The sequence below is a fragment of the Antechinus flavipes genome, chromosome 5, assembly GCF_016432865.1.
Source record: "Antechinus flavipes isolate AdamAnt ecotype Samford, QLD, Australia chromosome 5, AdamAnt_v2, whole genome shotgun sequence".
NCBI classification, from domain to species: domain Eukaryota; kingdom Metazoa; phylum Chordata; class Mammalia; order Dasyuromorphia; family Dasyuridae; genus Antechinus; species Antechinus flavipes.
Genome location: NC_067402.1, coordinates 273341326 through 273360847, shown reverse-complemented (window position 1 = coordinate 273360847; position 19522 = coordinate 273341326). Strand labels below are relative to the sequence as shown.

The 19522-nt window shown below is 35.5% G+C and overlaps 1 protein-coding gene across 1 annotated transcript in view; it reads left to right on the top strand.

Moving 5' to 3' along the window:
* ANKS1B (ankyrin repeat and sterile alpha motif domain containing 1B) overlaps window positions 1-19522 on the top strand; it is a 1349660-nt gene that overhangs the window by 517391 nt on the left and 812747 nt on the right. The window contains exon 12 of the mRNA XM_052001623.1: window positions 3109-3289. Within this exon, the coding sequence (XP_051857583.1) occupies window positions 3109-3289 (181 nt within the window). The remainder of the gene's footprint in view (window positions 1-3108; window positions 3290-19522) is intronic.

The following is a 19522-nucleotide window of genomic DNA, read 5'->3' as shown; positions in this document are numbered from 1 at the left end:
TCTTCCCCCTTTCTCTCCCCCTTTCTCCTCCCTCTTTCTCTCCCTCTCTCTCTCCCTCTTTCTCTCCTCCTTTTTTCCCTCCCCTACCTCCTCCCTGTCTCTCTGTCTTGTCTCTGTGTCTATCTTTTTTGTCTCTCTGTGTTATTTCTCTTTTTATTAGCCTTTTCCTCATCATTGTTATTTCTCCCCTTCTTATAAAAGTGCTTTTCTTCATGCACAGTAATGAGAAAAGGTGTCCTCATCATTCTTAATATTTTGCTAGTGACCACCAAACATTTTCTTCTTTCTGTCTTTCTGTCTGTCTCCCTGTCTCTGATTCTGTGTGTCTGTCTGTCTTTCTATCTATTATCTATCTATCTATCTATCTATCTATCTATCTATCTATCTCCTGGGGCTAAGTCAGCTTGACTTATAAGAAATTCACAAAGGGTGGGGAGAATGATAGAATTCAAAGTTTGGCTCCACTCCAACACACAAAAGTGAGTAGAAATTTGAGTGTTGCTTTGACTGGGTCACTTCTCATTTAGGATCCACATCATTGTTATTGCTAATTAATGACATACAAATTATTTAATGAAAGGAACATCTAATGGTTCAAAGACTAATTTTGGTTGTGTTAGTGAGCTGGCAAGGGATAATAAAGAATGACTTATTCTTTATCTGAGTTTCTTGTAATGCATTAAAAAAATCTTCCTCTTTCAGAAGGGAATTATGATGGCAAAAGAATTCTCAATATCATGCTAATAATCTTTAGTTCTTCATGAAAAAATTGGTATAAAATGTCTTCATTTCTCTTGCCAATATTTTAAAGATGTATTGAAGGTATGAAAACATAGTATAATAGATAGAGGGTTGGTTTTAGAACCAGAAAGACCAGAAAGATTCTACCTCAGATACTTACTAGTAAGAGGACTCTAGTTATGCCATTTAATCTCTCTCAGCCTCAGCTTCCTTATCTGTGAAATAGAGATGATAATAATTCCTGTAGTTGAGGGGATCAGCATAATATATGTGAAGTGCTTTGTAAATCTAGAAGTACTATGTAAATATGAATTCTTAATAAATTAATATTGTTGTTATTATTGTTATGATTTACTAATTTGATGTTGATCTGCATTAGTGGAGGGCATTTGCTAAGCAGGAATTCCCCACACTGATGACCTCATAGGTTTGTACAATGGAAAAATGGCAGGCTCTATATTAAAATCAGATACAATTTTGGAAAAAAAAATAACAGGGTGCGATGGCTATTTAAATATACTTACATTAGAATCTGGGATATAGGCGCTTGAGTCGAAGGGGATTTTAGAAATTATTTAATCTGATCTCATTTTACAGAAAAAGAAATTGAGGCCCAATAATGTGAAGTAATATGATTAAGATTGCTTAGGTAGTCAGGGGGAGAGTCAGATTCTCTACCACCCAAAAAACAATTTTCGTTTGTTTGATTTTTTTCACCAAATCACTCTGGATGGATTCTCTCCTTTGAAAAGAGTGGAGGTCTACAGTTTAAATGGCAAACACACAGGAGAGCAGCAACAATATACCATAAATATACCACTGTACATCAGAAGGGGAAAAATTACTAAAGTTTCAATCTTGTAATTCTTCCTCATGTGGTTGAAATGAAATGCTTGGTTCTCCTGCCTTGCAATCACATTGCAACATGGAACACAGACTTAAAATTATGTAAATGCATCAGGTTTCATGGTGAGGGTGTAAGAATGAAAGCTAAGGAGTTATGCTGGGTGTTAGCTGGTAAAATATTAATATTTCAGTAGTGTGCACTTTAAGACAAAAAAAAAAGTTATGCTAGTCTTCAAATAATGCATATTTGCATCCTCACAGTCCAGAGATAGAAGGGGAATTAGAGATCATTGAGTCCAGTCCCTCTTGAAGGAATAGATCTCTTCCACCATTAGTGATCATCCACTCATAGCTTGAAAAGTATGAGAAGAAATGTCTACCAATGGAAGATGGCAAGAGCTCTGCAATTGAAAACAATTTAATTAAGAATACAAAGGAACAATCCATTATTGGCAAAAGGAATAGGCCAGATCTCAGAAGGTTTTTTTTTTTTTTTTTTTTTTTTTTGGTCTCTCAGTCATATCTATTCATTGACTCTGATTTGCTTTTGGAGATTAATGGAAATCTTTTAGAAATAAATAAATATATTTTGGCAAACTCCATTTGAGTCCCTTGTATTGTATCGAATACATGTTATCTGATTTTTGCGGGCAGAGTTCCAAAACACTGAACTGAGTAGACAGACAATAAGTACTTATAATGCTCCAGCCTTGAGGGATGTGCTGATAATAAGATCAGAGACCCAAAACTAGGAGGCACCTCAGAGGCCAATTGGTCATTCCCTTCATTGTAGAAGAGATAATTGACACCCAGAGATCCAAGAACCAGGACATAAAAAATATCAGAAGTAGTATTTGAATTCATGTCTTTTGAATTCAGAGTTGTTCCCCTATCACCTGCCTCCTCATGGCTTATTCATTATAGAGGATAGCAACTAGCCATCTTGGAAAGTGGTTTTCAGTTATGGTAATTCAGGGGAAATGAAAGGAAATCTCTAGGGGTTTTGAAACGGTCATTTGGGAGAATTTTGTTTTTATAAGGAGAATTGGATTTTATATGTAGCTTTCACACCATATGATATTTTGCCAATTGCATCGATACTTGAAAATATAATCGTTAATAGTGTCATTGTCTGACAGAGGAAAGCAGTAGTTTGACACAGTTTAATAAGTACTTTTTACCCAGGCCATTTCAGAGAGTTAGCCCACTAGAGTGGCTAGAGAACCAACCCTTGAGTTAAGAAGATCTACACTCGAGTCTGATTTCTGTCACATACTGGCTTTATAACCCTGGGCATATGACTTATTGTTCCAAGCTACTCTCTCAGAATATGCCTTATCAGTTAGATGAGTTGTTACTCCACATTAGTAGAATAAATTTTTGAACTATTAGATTGCCAACAGAGTAAAGCAATCACAAATCTGGACTAAGAAACAAAATGGAGAGGAAAGCTAAAGTATGGAGAGTGGGCAGAAATGAAAATAACTTCCTAAACACTCTATGTACGTTTGTTTATTTTAGCCTAAGCAACGGACATCAATTGTTTCTTCCCTGGATTTCCATCGTTTGAATCATAGCCATAATGACTTGGAAGCCAATTCATTCTCAGCGTGTAAAAGTTTTCCTGACAGCCCCTCAGTCACTCCACCCAACTGCTCCATGGCATCCTTAGAAGGCAGCAGCGAAGGTGCTGATCAGACAGGTAAAACAATTTTATTTGTGCTCTCTCTTTAGGCTTTTGAGGATAAAGAGCTTGAAAAAAAGGAAATAAGAGAAGACTTGTAATGTTTGTGTTGTTTACTTCACTGAAGAGTGTAGGAACATAGTCATTGATTGAATAGCTTGTGGACATGACAGAGATGGTGATGATAAAGTTATGAAGAATTTAATACTGGCAGTAGTAATTTTGGCATCTGGGGCCAATGGCATTAAACATTCCATGATGACAAATATTTAAGGACTGCATAAAGTGGGGAGGAGATCAGATGGAATGCTATATGGGTTGTTCTCTGGGATATTTGTTAGTTTCTGATTGTAATCATTCATTTTTATGGACTAGGTACTCCACTCTATTGTCCCTCACAGTTCAACGGTTGTAAGAGTCCACTCTGTGCCAGTTATAGGTCTTTAAGTTGATCATATTCCAATTTGTTAGAGGGCTCAAGCAATTAATATGTGAAATCAGAGTTTCTTTACAATGCAGATGGGCAAAATTTCCCTTAGGCAGAATCTGATATTAAAATTGGCTGATTTGGTCCAGAGTTCTTTCCAGGGCAGCATGTTCTCATAGAGTTTTCTATGTCATAACTTTGATTTGGCACTAGATGTACCCCAAGTGGATAGTGCATGGGGTGACTATAAATGTTCTTGTGTTTGAGGGAGACAAAAGAGGGGGCTTTAGGACTTGTGTCTATTTGAACCTGCATTTTAAAAACCACATTTAAATAACTCTGGAAGGTTTGAAGTATAACTTATATACACTCTCATTTGATCCTCAGAAGAGTATTATGAAATATGTGCTACTATTACTTTTAGTTACCATTTAACATTGAGTTCAGTGAGGCTGTGTACCAAATGTGAAAGATGTTAAGTCATAGAACGATAACATTATAGCTTAGGGAGTAGAAGGAATCTCAAAGACAATCTGAACAAACTGATTCATTTTACAGGTGAAGAAACTGAGGACCACAAGGGTAAATTAACTCAGCTGGGACATATAGCTAATACATACTCCTCTAACTTCAGGGCCTTCTCCCACTGTACTACATTGCCTTTTTTTTCCTTTAAAAATTTATTGGGTAGCGCAGTGGATAGAGCTCCAGCCCTGAAGTCAGGAGGACCTGGGTTCAAATATGACCTCAGACACTTAACATTTCCTAGCTGTGTGACCCTGGGCAAGTCACTTAACCCCAATTGCCTCAGCAAAAAAAAAAAAAAAAATCTAGGAGTTAATTCATCCAAGTGTATAGCAATAAATTTTACAATCTAGTGGAATGGATGAATAACTACAAAAACATAAATTGTCCAGATTTACAGAAAAGGAAACAAAATACTCATTTTAGAAAAATAATTTGAACAAGACATTAATAAACTTCTTAAGAAAAAAGTCTCCAGGTAATATTATTGTTCTGTAAGAAATGACCAGCAAGTATATTTCAAAAAGGCCTGGAGAGACTTACATGAACTGATGCTGAGTAAAATGAGCAGGACCAGGAGATCATTATATACTTCAATAACAATACTATATGATGATCAGTTCTGATCAATGTGGCTCTCTTCAACAATGAGATGAATCAAATCATTTCCATTTGTTCAATAATGAACAGAACAAGCTACACCCAGTGAAAGAACTCTGGGAAATGAATTTGAACCACAGCATAGCATTTCCAATCCCTCTGTTTTTATCCACTTGCATTTTTGATTTCCTTCTCAGATTAATTTTACCTTATTTCAAAGTCTGATTCTTCTTGTGCAACAAAATAATTGTATGGATATGTATACATATATTGTATTTAACATATACTTTAACATATTTAACATGTATTGGTCTACCTGCCATCTGGGGGAGAGAGTGGGGGGAAGAAGGGGAAAAGTTGGAACAGAAGGTTTTGCAAGGGTCAATGCTGAAAAATTACCCAAGTATGTCTCTTGTAAATAAAAAGCTATAATAATAATAAAAAAATCTCCAGGATTAGATAGATTTACAAATGAAATCTATAATCATAGAAGAACAATCAATTCTAATACTATGTAAACTATTTGGAAAAATAGGAGTCCTACTAAGTTTCTTTTATGATACAAATATGGTTCTGACACCTAAGCCAGAAAGAGCCAAAACAGAGAAAGAAAATTACAAACCAATTTACCTAGTAAATATTGATGCAAAATAAAATAAAATAAAATATTAGCAAAGAGATTATAGCAATTTATCACACAGATAACATATTATGATCATGTGGGATTTATACCAAGAATGCTAGACTAGTTCAATATTAGGAAAACTATCAGCATAATTGACCATACCAATAATAAAACTGACAGAAATCCTGTGAATATCTTAATAGATACAGAAAAAAGATTCTGACAAAATACAGGAGGTATTCCTATAAAAACACTAGAAAACAATAGGACACAAATCAGATGTAGTCTAACAACATAATAAAATAAGGTCTAAATGAGTGCATGGTTTAGACTTAAAAAGGGACACCATAAGTAAAATAGACATGCTGATGGAAAGGGGGAAAATTCTTGATCAAACAAGAACATTGCAAAATATAAAATATATAATTTTAATCATATTAAATTACAATGCCTTTGTCCAAACAAAACCAGCCCATCCAAGATTATGAGGAAAGCAGAAAGTTACAAAGCAATCTCTGCAGTATGTCTCCATTAAAAGACTCATTTCTCAAATATATAGAGAATTAGGCCTGATTTATAAAAATACAAGTCATTTCCCAATAGATAAATGATTAAAGTTCATGAATCAGGGTGTTTTCAGATGAAGAAATAAAAACTTTCTATAGGAATATGAAAGAGTACTCTAAATTACTTTTGATTAGAAAAATGTAGATTTTTTTAAAAATGCAAATTAAAACAACTCTTAGATATAAGATGGCCTCCCGGCCATCAGATTGACCAATATGACAAAAAAGGAAAGTGCTAAATTTTGGAGAGGATGTGAGGAAATTGGGATACTAATACACTGTCCATAGAAATATGAACTCTATCCACCATTCTGGAGAATAATTTGAAACTATACCTACCGGGCAACCAAACTGAGTATATATCTTGATCTTACAATGTCACTACTAAGTATGTATTTCAAAGAGATCATAGAAAATGGAAAAGAACCTACATGTACAAAAATATTTATTGTATCCCTTTTAATGGTAGCAAATTATTGGAACTTAAGAGGATGCCTATCAATTGTGGAGTAACTGAATAAAATGTGGTTTATGAATGTAATGGAATATTATTGTGCAATAAAAAATAATGAACAGGCAGATTTTAGAAAAACCTGGAAAGACTCACACAAACTGATGCTAAGTGAAATGAGCAGAAAAACATTGTGCATAGTAGCAGCAATTATGTGGTGATCATCTATGAAAGACTCAACTCTTCTCAGCAATACAAAGATGCAATACTCAGCAATGAAAAGACCATCTATAATCATATAAAGAACTAGTGGAATTTTTAGATTGAAGCATTTTTTTCCACTTTATTTTTTCTCATATTTTCCCCCTTTTAATCTGTATCTTTTTTTCACAACAGTAACTAATATGGACATGTTCTATATGTTAGTGTATGTATAACCTAAATCAAACTGTCTTCAGAAGAGGGGAAGGGAAGAATGGAAGGAGAGAGGGAGAAAACTTTAGAACTCAAAATCTTGTAAAAATGAATGCTAAAAATGTTCTTGTCAAATATCTAGAGGAAAATAGTCTTAAACTAAATAACAATAACTGGTCTTCCAGTAACTGACCTTTTCTTATACAATTTGAGCTTATTGTTACAAGTGGTGATTTTATTCCCAGTATGCTTGATTACTTGGGGGGAAAATAAACATCTTGGGAAAAAAATGACCCTCATTGATATCAAACAAGGAACAACCCACAGCCCTCCCTTAGAAACATAGTATGTATTTCAACACAGTTTAGGGCAGAGATCTAATGAATTTTCTTCAATTCAAACTTAGCTATTTTCAAGCTTACTAGAATCATCTTACCCACTGTTGTACAGTGAATGAACACTTTGGACTTAAGTTTTGGAAGATCTGAGTTTACATCTTAGCTCATGCACTACTGGTGTGATTTTTAAAAGTTGCTTAAACTTAGCCTCAGTTCCCTTATCTGTCAAATGAAGATAATAATAGTACCAATTCTGTGGAACTATGGAAATGAGGTAATAGAATGTTTTTCAAACCTTAAAAAGCTAGAAACACATTTTCTGCCTCCTCCTCTTCCTTCTTCTTATTGTTATACTTACTTGACCAAAGCTTAGTCATTGTTTCAAGGAAGCAATAAGTAAAATGAACGAATCAACCTCCATCCACTTGCTCATCTTGTCATACCAAGGACCACTTAGCAACTCAGCATGAGTGCTAATACTTTTTCTTTATCTCTCTCATCTCTGTCTCTTTCTCTCCCTCTTCCCATATTTCTCTCTCTCCCCCCTTTTTCCTTGCTATGCTCTTTTCTACTCTTTCATTCTTCTACTTGCTCCCTTTCCCTTTCCCTCTCTTCCTCTTCCCCAAGTCTTCTCCTTCCTCCCCTTTCTTTCTTCCTTCCCTTCTCCTTTGTTTCTCTTTTTCTCCCTCCACACTTCTTATTCTATGATCACATGCTCTTATCTTTATGCCTTATCTTAAAATGGGGGAGATATTGATGAGATAGCTGGGAGGCAGACTAGTATAGAAGAAACAAGGGTGACATTGGAGTCAAAGGACCTGGATTCAAATCCTCTACTGTACTACCCTGCAACTGCTATCTATTCCTTTTTTAATCTTGAAAAAAGCTGTATTGCTTCTCTGAATTTCACCTTCTTCATTTGTAAAACTGATTTTAGACAGCATCTAAAAATCCCTTTTGGCTCACCATGGTGTTCTAAGATTATTAAATATGCACTTGTGAAAATTATTTTTAAATTATTTCTGGGGGAAAGTTTTTTTTTTTTTTAATTTCTGGGAAAAAATGTAAAGGATGAGCCCCACCTTTGCTCAAGATCGAATGACTTCTGCATCACTAGTCCTCAAGAGGAATTGAATATAATCCTTATATTATCTTTTGCTTTATATATAAATCAAAATGATATTCATTTAACTGGTCAATAAACAAATGATAAATAAAAAAATTAAGGACTGACTGTGTGCCTAGTACTGTGTTAAGCAATGGAGATTTCAGATTTCTTGTTTGATATAAATTACTGCCAAGCTTAAATTGAAGCTGTACTTCTAAATTCTTCTGAAAACTCACTTTAAATTGAAAATTCAGGTGGCTTTTTTTTTTTTTAATAAAGCCATGACCTTTTAAAAAGCCATTGAGTTAAGAATCATCTTTGATCTTTCTTAGAAGTGATAACTTGTCTCTCCCCCAAAAAAACAACTGACATAGAGAAAGGAAAGAAGTTGACATAAACTTACATGGTGTTTGGGGAATTGGAGTCTTTTCAGCAATTGTCACATGATATTAGTAGCTGTCTACTTTATATATTGAAGTAGTCTGACCTTGCTATTTGGCATACCAAAGGATGGAAGCTATTATGTTCACAGAAGCCAATGTTGGACACAACAAACTTATTGCTCAAACTCAACATGCCATCTTTAATATCCATGCTTTAATAGAAATATGTCCTTGTATTGGATTACTTGGCTGTGTAACAGAGGAAGAAGAGAAAAAAATTGGAACACAAGGATTTTCAAAGATGAATTTTAAAAATTGTCTTTGCATGTGTTTGAAAAATGAAAAGCTGTAATGGGCTAAGGCTCAGGTTGATGCACTGAGGTCCCAAGCACATGAGGCTAAATAGTAATGGGACCATACTCTATTAATATATAAGCTTGGAGAAAGAATGGCCCCCGCCCACTCTTTGTGCAAGTCCTGATGTGTTATATAAGAAATGACGATTTTGGTGGGTGGAGGTAGGGGAGTGGAAAAGGAAGGGGAAGGAGAGACTGCTCGCATTGTCATTGTGACGGCCTTTCAGCTCAGGTCTCTCTCTCTTTCTTTCCATCTCTTCACCTCTTCCTCTTTCTCCCTAGTTTCTTTGTCTCCCTGAATATTTCTCTCTCTCTCTTTCTCTCTCTCTCTCTCACTCTCTCTGTTTCTCTCTCTCTCTTTTTTCTTTTTTTCTCTCTCTCTTACTTTCTCCCTCTCTCTCTGTCTCAGTCTCTCTTCTTTCTTCTCTCTCTCTCTCTCCCCTCTCTTTTCTTCTCTTTCTCTTTCTCCCTCTCTGTCTCTGTCTCTCTAGATAAACAGACAGAGACAGAGAGACAGAGAGGGAGAAAGTGATAGAAAAGAAAAGAGAGAGAAGAAAGAAGAGAGACTGAGAGAGAAAGAGAGAAAAGAAAAGAGAGAGAGCAAAAGAGAGAAAGAGAGAAAGAGAAAGAGAGAGAGAGAGAGAGAGAGAGAGAGAGAGACAGAGAGAGAGAGAGAGATATTCAGGGAGACAAAGAATCTAGGGAGAAAGAGGAAGAGGTGAGGAGATGGAAAGAAAAGAGAGAGAGACCTGAGCTGAAAGGCCGTCACAATGGCAATGCGAGCAGTCTCTCCTTCCCCTTCCTTTTCCACTCCCCTGCCTCCACCCACCAAAATCGTCATTTCCTATACAACACATCAGGACTTGCACAAAGAGTGGGCGGGGGCCATTCTTTCTCCAAGCTTATATATTAATAGAGTATGGTCCCATTACTATTTAGCCTCATGTGCTTGGGACCTCAGTGTATCAACCCGAGCCTTAGCCCATTACAAAAAGCTATATTCAAAAAATAATTATTTGAAAAATTAATTAATGTGTGCTTGGCTAGAATGGACTTGGCAAGTCCTATTTTGCATTTCAGAATTATCTTCCTTGGAATGAACCAATTTGAGAAGTCTTTTCTTATGTCCCCACTCACCAATTTATCTTATTTATTATTATTATATGTCATAATATAATAAATTTTTTTCAAATGTTATTAGTACATTTTGGATCATTCTTTCCTTTGTTCACATTCATCCTGTATGTACCTTTCAGCTTAAGTCATGTATTTATTTGGGAGCTTCTCTCAGAACATGGTTGGAGATGTTTTAAAATACTAATCTGGCAGATTGTTGATCCAATTTTTTCAGTTTTTTTTTTTTTTTTGTCAAGTAATGAGTTCTTACCCCATGTACCTGGGGTCTTTGGCTTTATCAAAAGCTAAACTCCTGTGTTGTGTTTTGTTACATGATTTTGCATATTACATAGCTGATCTCTTCTGCTGACTGACTTATTTTATATGATTATTAATAATCTGCAATTCTTTTATGAACTATTCTCCCACTTATCAATAGACAATATCAAAGACAATAGAATGTCTTTTGATCTTAAGTTGCTTACATTTCTTAGCTATCAAATTCTTATCATAAACTTTTATACAGTGTTTCACTCCCCCAATCAACACTACTATCACAAGGATGATTATGGCAATGAAAATGATGACAATGATGATTATTACCACTGTGACTACTTTTGGTCTTAATTGGTTTTGTTCTTTTTGTTCTTTCTCTTCCTCCTTTTTTTTCTCTTCCTCTTCCTGATCTTCTTCCTACTCTTCTTTGCTCTCCTAATTGCTTTCTAGATCTCTTCCAATTTTAAATAAGTGTGTGATTCTCTCATCTGATTCCAACTCTAAGCTTCAGGGACAAGAAGGACTAGGACCTGGAATCTACACAACATGGAAAGATCAGATCTTAGAGTTCTTGACTAAGAATCAATGGTGTGAGGAGAAAATGAGCACTGTAATTTATGTCATTATAACTATAAATTTATTTTTTTTAATTTTTGCAAAATTTATTTTTAGTGACTTTTAAAACTTTTAAAAACTTTTTCAGTACTATTTTCTCAAATATATGTAAAGATAGTTTTCAATGTTTATTTTTATAAGACTTGGTGTTCCAAATTTTTGCCCCTCCTTTTCTGACCTCTCCTTTCCCCAAGAAAACAACTAATCTAATATAAATTAAATATGTGCAATTTTTTAAAAATATATTTTCACATTTGTTATATTATGCAAGAAAAATCAGAAGAAAGAGGAAAAAAACAAACAAAAAAAGAAAAGTGAAAGTACTATGCTTCAATCCCTATTCAGTCTCCATAATTTTGTCTCTGGATGTGGATGGCATTTTCCAACCCAAGTCCATTGAAATTGCCTTGAATCACTTCGTTGTTGGGAAGAGACAAGTCTGTCACAGTTGATCATCCCACGATTTTGTTGTTGCTGTGTAGAATGTCCTCTTGGTTCTGCTCAGCATCAGTCCGTGTAAGTCCAGGCTTTTCTGAAATCAGCCTGCTCATCATTTCTTATAGAACAATAATAGTCCATAACATTCATGTACCTTAACTTGTTCAGCCATTCTCCAACTGATGAGCATCTACTCAATTTCTATTTTCTTGCCACTATAAAAAGGATTGCTACAAACATTTTTTTTTTTTTTTTGCAAAGATACAGGGATGACATTGCCGGGTTGAAGGGTATGCACAGTTTTATAGCCTGCTGGGCATAATTCCAAATTCATAACTGGAAATTTAAAAGCGATCTTAAAGACCATCACATCCAACCCTGTCATTTTACAGATGAGGAACTTAAGGCTGAGACATTAAGACACTTGAATCATACCATTATTAAGTATCTGGGACCATATTTGAGATCAGAGCTTTCTGTCTTCATATCCAAACATTCTACCTACTATTCCAACTAGCTGCTTTTCTGACTGGTTATAGCATCTGGAAAGTCATTGAAGATAGGGGGAAGATCAGATTATTCCCGAATCTGCAAAATCCAGAAAGCCAATTAGGAATAGATAGACTGTAGGGTCAGGAAAACTACTCCATAATCACCAAAAGTGAGGTCAAGGCCAAGTGAATTGTTTGTTCTCTTCCTGAATTTTATTCTTCCCAAAGCTCAGAGATAGATGAGGACTTAATGGTGTGTATTTTGTAGACAAAACCCTGCAGGTATCCAGAGAACCTAATTAGAGGAGGAGCAAAGGCCTGAGCCTTCCAGGGGAATCTTATGCTGTAAATCTATTCTCTTTCACTTTATCTTTTATTAGACTAATTTTCTCTTGGCTTTACCTACTGTGAATATGTGTGAAAAAATAAAACAACACTGTTAGCTGCATTTTTCAGTAAAATTCAAGTTCAGTACTTGTACTTTCTCTTCTTTAATTATCTTGTCTCATTCAGTTTGCTTGATAGTTCCTCCCTCCTCCCTGGGCCCCAATTTTCTTTACCAGACTGTTTATATCTCCTGAAAAATCTTTCTGCTTATCAGTTACATTTGTGTAATATATATCATTAGGACTTTGAAAAAAGATTCTTAGGAGAAAAACTGACAGCAATTTAAAAAATTGAAAAAGTCTTTTTTAAGTATTTCAAGTTTGGTACTATTGACCAGTTTTCTATTTTGTAACCGTGGTAACTTTTCTACATGTTTTATAATGATGAATATTATCATAGCAGACGTATTTATCAAATTCAAAGATCACACAAAACTGGAAGAAGTCATCAAAAATATATTATGTGACAGAATCAAGGTTCCAAGAGATTTTAACAGATTGGAATAATGGGCCAAATCTAAGTTGAAATTTAATAAGGTTAAAACTCTATCCAACCTATCCTAAAAACCTATCCACCAGGAAAAACCAAATGAATGAGATATTTATGTTGTCTAGACTAGGATATGCCTGTAGAAAACATCCAATAGTAAATAGATCTCAGAAAATTACTTCAAATGGGCAGTGAGCTGGGTCCAGAATTGAATAGCAGGAATAGAGTGGTCTGCATGGCCTTTGGGAATTAGAAAAATTATTTTGTGAATAAAAATTATGAATAATAATAATAATAATTAGCACTCATATAGTGCTTGAAGTTTTCCAAAGTGCTTTACAAAGCAGGTCAGAGATCAGACTATTATTAATCTTTTATAGATGAAGAAACCAAAACAGACACAGGTTAAGTGACTTGCCAAGGATCATGTGATTATTAAATGCCTGTAGTCTGTTTTAAACTAATTTGTTCCTGACTCTAAGTCCAGTATTCTATCCCTTGTATCACCTAGATGATAGCTTTCTGAAACAAAAGGGTGACCCAAATGCCAGTATTCTTCTGATGATATATATAAGTGCAAGACTCCAATATTGTATTCAGACTCTGATAAGTTCTAGTACTACAATACTGAAGTCTCTGACCATTTTAAATTGAGAATCATCTTAGAGTCAATGGAGAGGTGCATTATGGGGTCCTGAACTTCTTGAACATATAATTGACAAATATGCGAGCAGAAGTCCTATTTAAAAATGTCATTAAGTACTCCAGGATGCCAATGGGATCATAGTGTATTGATGTGAATGATCCCTCTAGAGATACAAATTGGGACCCATGTTGGATTGTTTTGAATGACTTTTGTCTATATTTTCTCTTTAATTTACCCCCACAGGTCTACTTAATATGCTGGAGACTACTTCATTTTCTCTTGTTATAATAAGACTAACTACTCAAGTAGCCTCTGGATTGTCAAAAGAAATGGGATTTTTTAAAAAGTGATTTGCAACATGGAAGAAGAAAAAAAAAAAACAACCCAAAAAACTGATAAATATTTTCTGTGTATCTCTGTAAAGGAAAAGGGCCCCAGGCTTCAGAGTGGATGCTCTGGGGTTAAAATAGGGCAGGCACTGATTGGATTGGTCTCTGCATCATTGCAGAGAATGCCCACATCAATGATCTAATCATCGACTCTTCGATATAATGCAATAAAGATTGTCAGGACTGAAGTAGTAGGACATTCTGAATGGAGTGGTGCCTGACAGACCTGAGGTCCAATCTTGCCTCTGACATTTGCTGGCTGTTATCTTGAGTGTGTTCATTTAACTTCATTGACCTAGTGACATAAATATTACAAGAAATCTTCTGGCATAGCCTAATTGACTAATGGTCATAAATGTTGTAGAACGAATTCTTAGTTAGGGATAGGAAAAGAGGGACTCCAGGGTTCATTCCAGCTCCAATTCTGGGAATCTAGGATGGATTTCTGAGGTTAAAACTCAATAATTAGGCATCTATTTCTTGAGATTTGGAATATATCCAATGTCTGTGTTCCCGTTCACTCTTATATATAATAAAGAGATGACTGTATGTGTGATGATAATAGAATTCAAACTTCCTTGTGGTAAGGACACCCATACTCTCAAAAGGCATCATTGTCAACTGAGCACATTTCCTGGCTCAAAAGTGATTAATACTGTGACAAGCCATCATTTCAGTGGAGCTTTTTACATCACATATTACATAATTTCTGAGTATTTTTCCACATTTCTTCTTAAATCCAAGTGCTAATTAAATGCTACCAGTTTTCATTTCAAGCTGTGGGAACTTTCAGGACAATTATCATCCCTCAAATACATTTTCCAAATCATTGATAAGTTGGGGCTCATTACTTTGTGACTGGATTGCATTGCTATTGTTTGTTGGAATCCTTTTTGTGTCTAATTACGTCTAATCAATAAAACATTAGATCACAGTGTTTTCATTTATGCATAAACTGTAAGAGCCAGTCACTCTAAATACCTCAGATACTCTCTTCTTATTATTACTGCTTTCATGGAAAAATGTGACTCAAGAACTTTGAGGTCATCTAGACAAATTTTGGAGAGCATAGGGTTTTGGGAACACAGACTGAAGCTGGAAGGGGCTTTGAAAGTCATAATGCCAAATCAGAGAATGAAAAGCTTAGATGCAGAAAAGGACCTTTGAGGTCATCTAGTCCAATTCATTCATTTTCTATTTGAGGAATAGGAAGTGCTCAGAGCTAGGATACCTAGTCCCAAACCACACAGCTGATAAGTGGAATGAACAGGGTTTCTTGACTCCTAAACCACTGTATCAAACAGCAGTACCAGCACCAAAAGAGCATTAAATAAATGATGCCATCTTGAATTCTTGTTTATAAAAACAGATGGTTTTATGATAGCCATTTCTGATCAGGTCATCTCCATCAGAAACTGGCAAGCAGTCCTGAAAAATACTAGTCTTACCGATCACTGCAAATTATGCAAGGAAATAGAAATGCTGTAGCATAGCATGTTGCAAAAACAACTTCTGTGGACGACTGATTAGTGCGCAGACTCATTTTTCTGAGTTCAAATTTGGCCTCAGACATGTATTAGCTGTGTGACCCTGGGCAAGTCACTTAATCCTGTTTGCCTCAGTTTCCTCAGCTATAAAATGATCTGGAGAAGAAAATGGCAAACTATTTCGGTATCTTTGCCAAAAAAAAAAAAAAACAAAAAACAAAAAACAAACAAACAAACAAACAAAAAAAACCCAAACAGGGTGAAAAAGAGTCAGACCTAACTAAAAATGACTAAACAACAAAGAAATGATAGATCCCCCTATTGCCTAGAGAGAACTCAAAATAGACTTGAAGATTCAACCAATAAACTATACTGATTCTGGAGATATATTAAAGAGAGGTTTTCCATCCATGGTTTCTTAGATTTAACACTGATCTATAAAAAGAAAAAGGAGAACAAGTTAGCTATTATTATTATCATTCTGTTATTGTCACATCCCCTATTGCTGTTCAGTCATTTTTTACATCATCTGTGTTTCTCTGTATTATCCCTTCTTCACCCCATTCCTTCTCAGGGCACCATTCTTTATTTATAATAGAAAATGTAAAAGAAAAAAAAAACAGCCAAAATTTTGTCTGATATCATATGTATCTTCCATACTCACTAGAATGATACTTTTAAAATAGGTTATATCATTCCAAGTCTCATGACTTCCAATCTGTGTGGAACGAAAAGCTTTAACTACATTGAGATCCAAAGCAAGAAGTAAAAATTTTAAGGGAACAGAATAAGATATGCGTCACCCCCATCATCCTATCTGTTATTGGAGTCATTCTGAAGATGTTTTCCATAAGCCTACAGAAGATGAATTTCCATCTCAGTACTTTTATCCAATAATAAAAGGCAATTGTTTTATCCCCTTATGTAATATTGACTGCAGAATATTTAATATGAAAGAATAATAGCAGAATAATGTCTTGTTTCAGGGCTATTTCCACATTAACTTCATCAAAAAAGATGAGAGGAAAAAGATTAGGATTAACCAGAGCAGCAGCAATTGACATTTATATAAGATTTTAAAGTTTGAAAAATGCATCATGTGTGTTATTTCTTTGCTGGATTTAAAATCTCAGGCAACATCCTTACAACAAACCTTGATTTTTAAGAAGCTGGAACTGAGGCTTAGGAGTAGTAAATGGTTTTCTACTGTCCCTTTTAATATAGATCTAATGGATTGTACATTTGGTCAACCTTTCATATTGTAGTGATTTTGTTTGTCTATCGGGGTCTCAAACTACAGCTTGCGGGCCAGATGCAGCAGCTGAGGATGATTATCCCCCTCACCCAGGGCTGTGAAGTTTCTTTATTTAAAGGCCCACAAAACAAAGTTTTTGTTTTTACTATAGTCTGGCCCTCCAACAGTCTGAAGGACAGTGAACTGGCCCCCTATTTAAAAAGTTTGAGGCCCCCTGGTATATGATCTCTCCCGAAATCTTGTAAGCTACTTGAGGACAGTGGCTGTTTAATTATCTTCTTTGTATCTCCAGAATTTAGCATAGTGCCTGCAACACAGCAGATGATTTCAGTTCAGTTGAATTGTTCTTTCAGTCATACCCAATTCTTTATAATCCCATTTTGGGTTTTTACAAATGAGGAAACTGAGGCAAACAGGGTTAAGTGACTTGTCCAGGGTCACAAAGCTAACAAGTGTCTAGACCATATTTGAACTTAGGTTAGGTCCTCCTGATACTAGACACTGTATTTTCTCCTCTATGTCACCTAGCTGCTCCAGTAGATGATTAATTTGTGCTTTTGGTTGTTGTTCATTCATTTCAGTTATGTTTGACTCTTCCTGACTCATTTGGAGTTCTTGTTAAATATACTAAGGGATCTTCCATTTCCTTCTCAAACTCATTTTACAGATGAGGAAACTGAGACTATTTGGGTTCAGTCACACATCTAGTAAGTGCAAGACCTTACTTGAATTCAGGACTTCTGACTTTGAGCCCAAAGCTCTATCCATTAGACCACTTAGCTACCTCAGTCAATACTTGCTATTTAACTAATCACTGAAAAGTAAGCTGCAGTTTAGACAGCTGATCATAATTCACTGCCTAGGCCTGTTTCCACAACTTTTTTTCTTTCCATTTTCAATAGTATTTTATTTTTGCATTTACATTTCTTAGAAACAGTTCATTATTACTACTTTTGCCAAAGAAATATACAAACTAAATCAAATGATTAATTAAGTTTTCTTTGATAGTATTTTATTTTTCTCTATATATATGTGTGTGTATGTATATATATATTGCTGAAGCAATTGGGGTTACATGACTTGTTCAGGGTCACATAGCTAGGAAGTGTTAAGTGTCAAATGTCTGAGATCAAATTTGAACTCAGGTCCTTCTGATTTCAGGGCTAGTGCTCTATCCACTGTGCCACCCAGCTCCCCCTCCATTTATATTTCTTAGAAATACTTCATTACTACTTCTTTTGCCAAAGAAATACACAGACTAAGAGATTTGTCCCCTTTTAAAATTAATTAATTGCATTTCCCTCATTAGTATTAGTTTTCCAAATACATATAAAGATAGTTTTCAACATTCATTTTTCTAAAACTTTATGTTCTAATTTTTTCTCCCTCTCTCCCTTAACTTCCGCTTCTCCAAGAGAACACATAATGTGATATAGATTAAATATGTACAATTCTTTTAGACATAGTTCCATATTTGTCATGTTGTGTGAGAAAAATCAGACCAAAACAAGCAAACAAACAAACAAACAAAAAAAAAAAAAACATGAGAAAGAAAATCAAGCAAACAAATGAAAAGGTGAGAATGAAAACACTTTGTTTCAATCCACATTCAGTCTCCATAGTTCTCTCTCTCTGGATGGTCCACTTTTTTTTTTTTTTTTGAAAGGCATTTGGGATTAAGAGAATTGCTTGGGGTCATGCAGATAGGAAGTGTTAAATGTCTAAGGCTGGACTTGAACTTGGGTCTTCCTGATTTCTGGGCCAGTGTTTTATCCGCTGTACCATGTAGCTGCTTTTCCATATCTTCAATATAAGGAAATTGCATTAGATTGCCCTGGAGGTCCCTTCCTAAACCTAAGAGAGAGATCAGAAATCTTATGAATGAAGAACTGAAATTAAGACCCAGGCCTTCTGATTCCAATAAAAGCAATCAGGGGGAATCTATATTTCACCTTCTTTCAAACATGTTGTGTTTGAGGCCCCTGGTGGGAGGGAGGTGGAAGGAGGATGAGACTTAAACTTGACTTTCTAGGAGCTTTGCTTCACACCATCAACACCACCAGGTGAGAGCCAGTGCCAGATGCTAATTATGACAGTTTAGCCACAGGGCTTCCTCAGGCAAGTGTGATTAGATGCAAACATCCCCAGCCAGGCCTCTGGGTACTGCTTGTCTATAAAAACATAGAAAATGATTTGTAAACACTAATTGGCACTTGACTTGATTGCTCCATTCCTGAAAAGTGCTAGGGTGAGCAAAGTCACAAAGCAGAGTCCTTGGGACCAAGTGGTCTTTGTGTTTGCTGAATATAATCTATTTCATTCTAGTCTCTGAGAGAATTTCCTAGAACTGGGGGGGAGGGAGGGAGATGGAGCTACTGGAGAATCATGGGTGATAGTGGATGAGTTGGAATCTGAATGGAGAATGAGAAAAAGAGTGAAAATAAGCATTTATTAAGCCCTTACTATGTGATAGGTGCTGTGATGTTCTTTCAGAGGGAACAAGCATTTATGAGACATCTACAATGTGCTAGGTAAGGTGCTAAGTGCTTTACAACTATTTTCTCAAGAATACCCGAGTTCATGCCCAAAGGGCTATCAAACTGCCCACCCTTTGACCCAGTAGTGTTTCTATTGGGTTTATATCCCAAAGAGATCTTAAAATAGGGAAAGGGACCCACATGGGCAAAAATGTTTGTGGCAGCCCTTTTCATAGTGGCAAGAAACTGGAAACTAAATGGATGCCCATTAGCTGGAGAATGGTTGAGTAAGCTATGGTATATGAATGCTATGGAATATTATTGTTCTGTAAGAAATGACCAGCAGGAAAATTTCAGAAAGGCCTGGAGAGTCTTACATGAACTGATGCTGA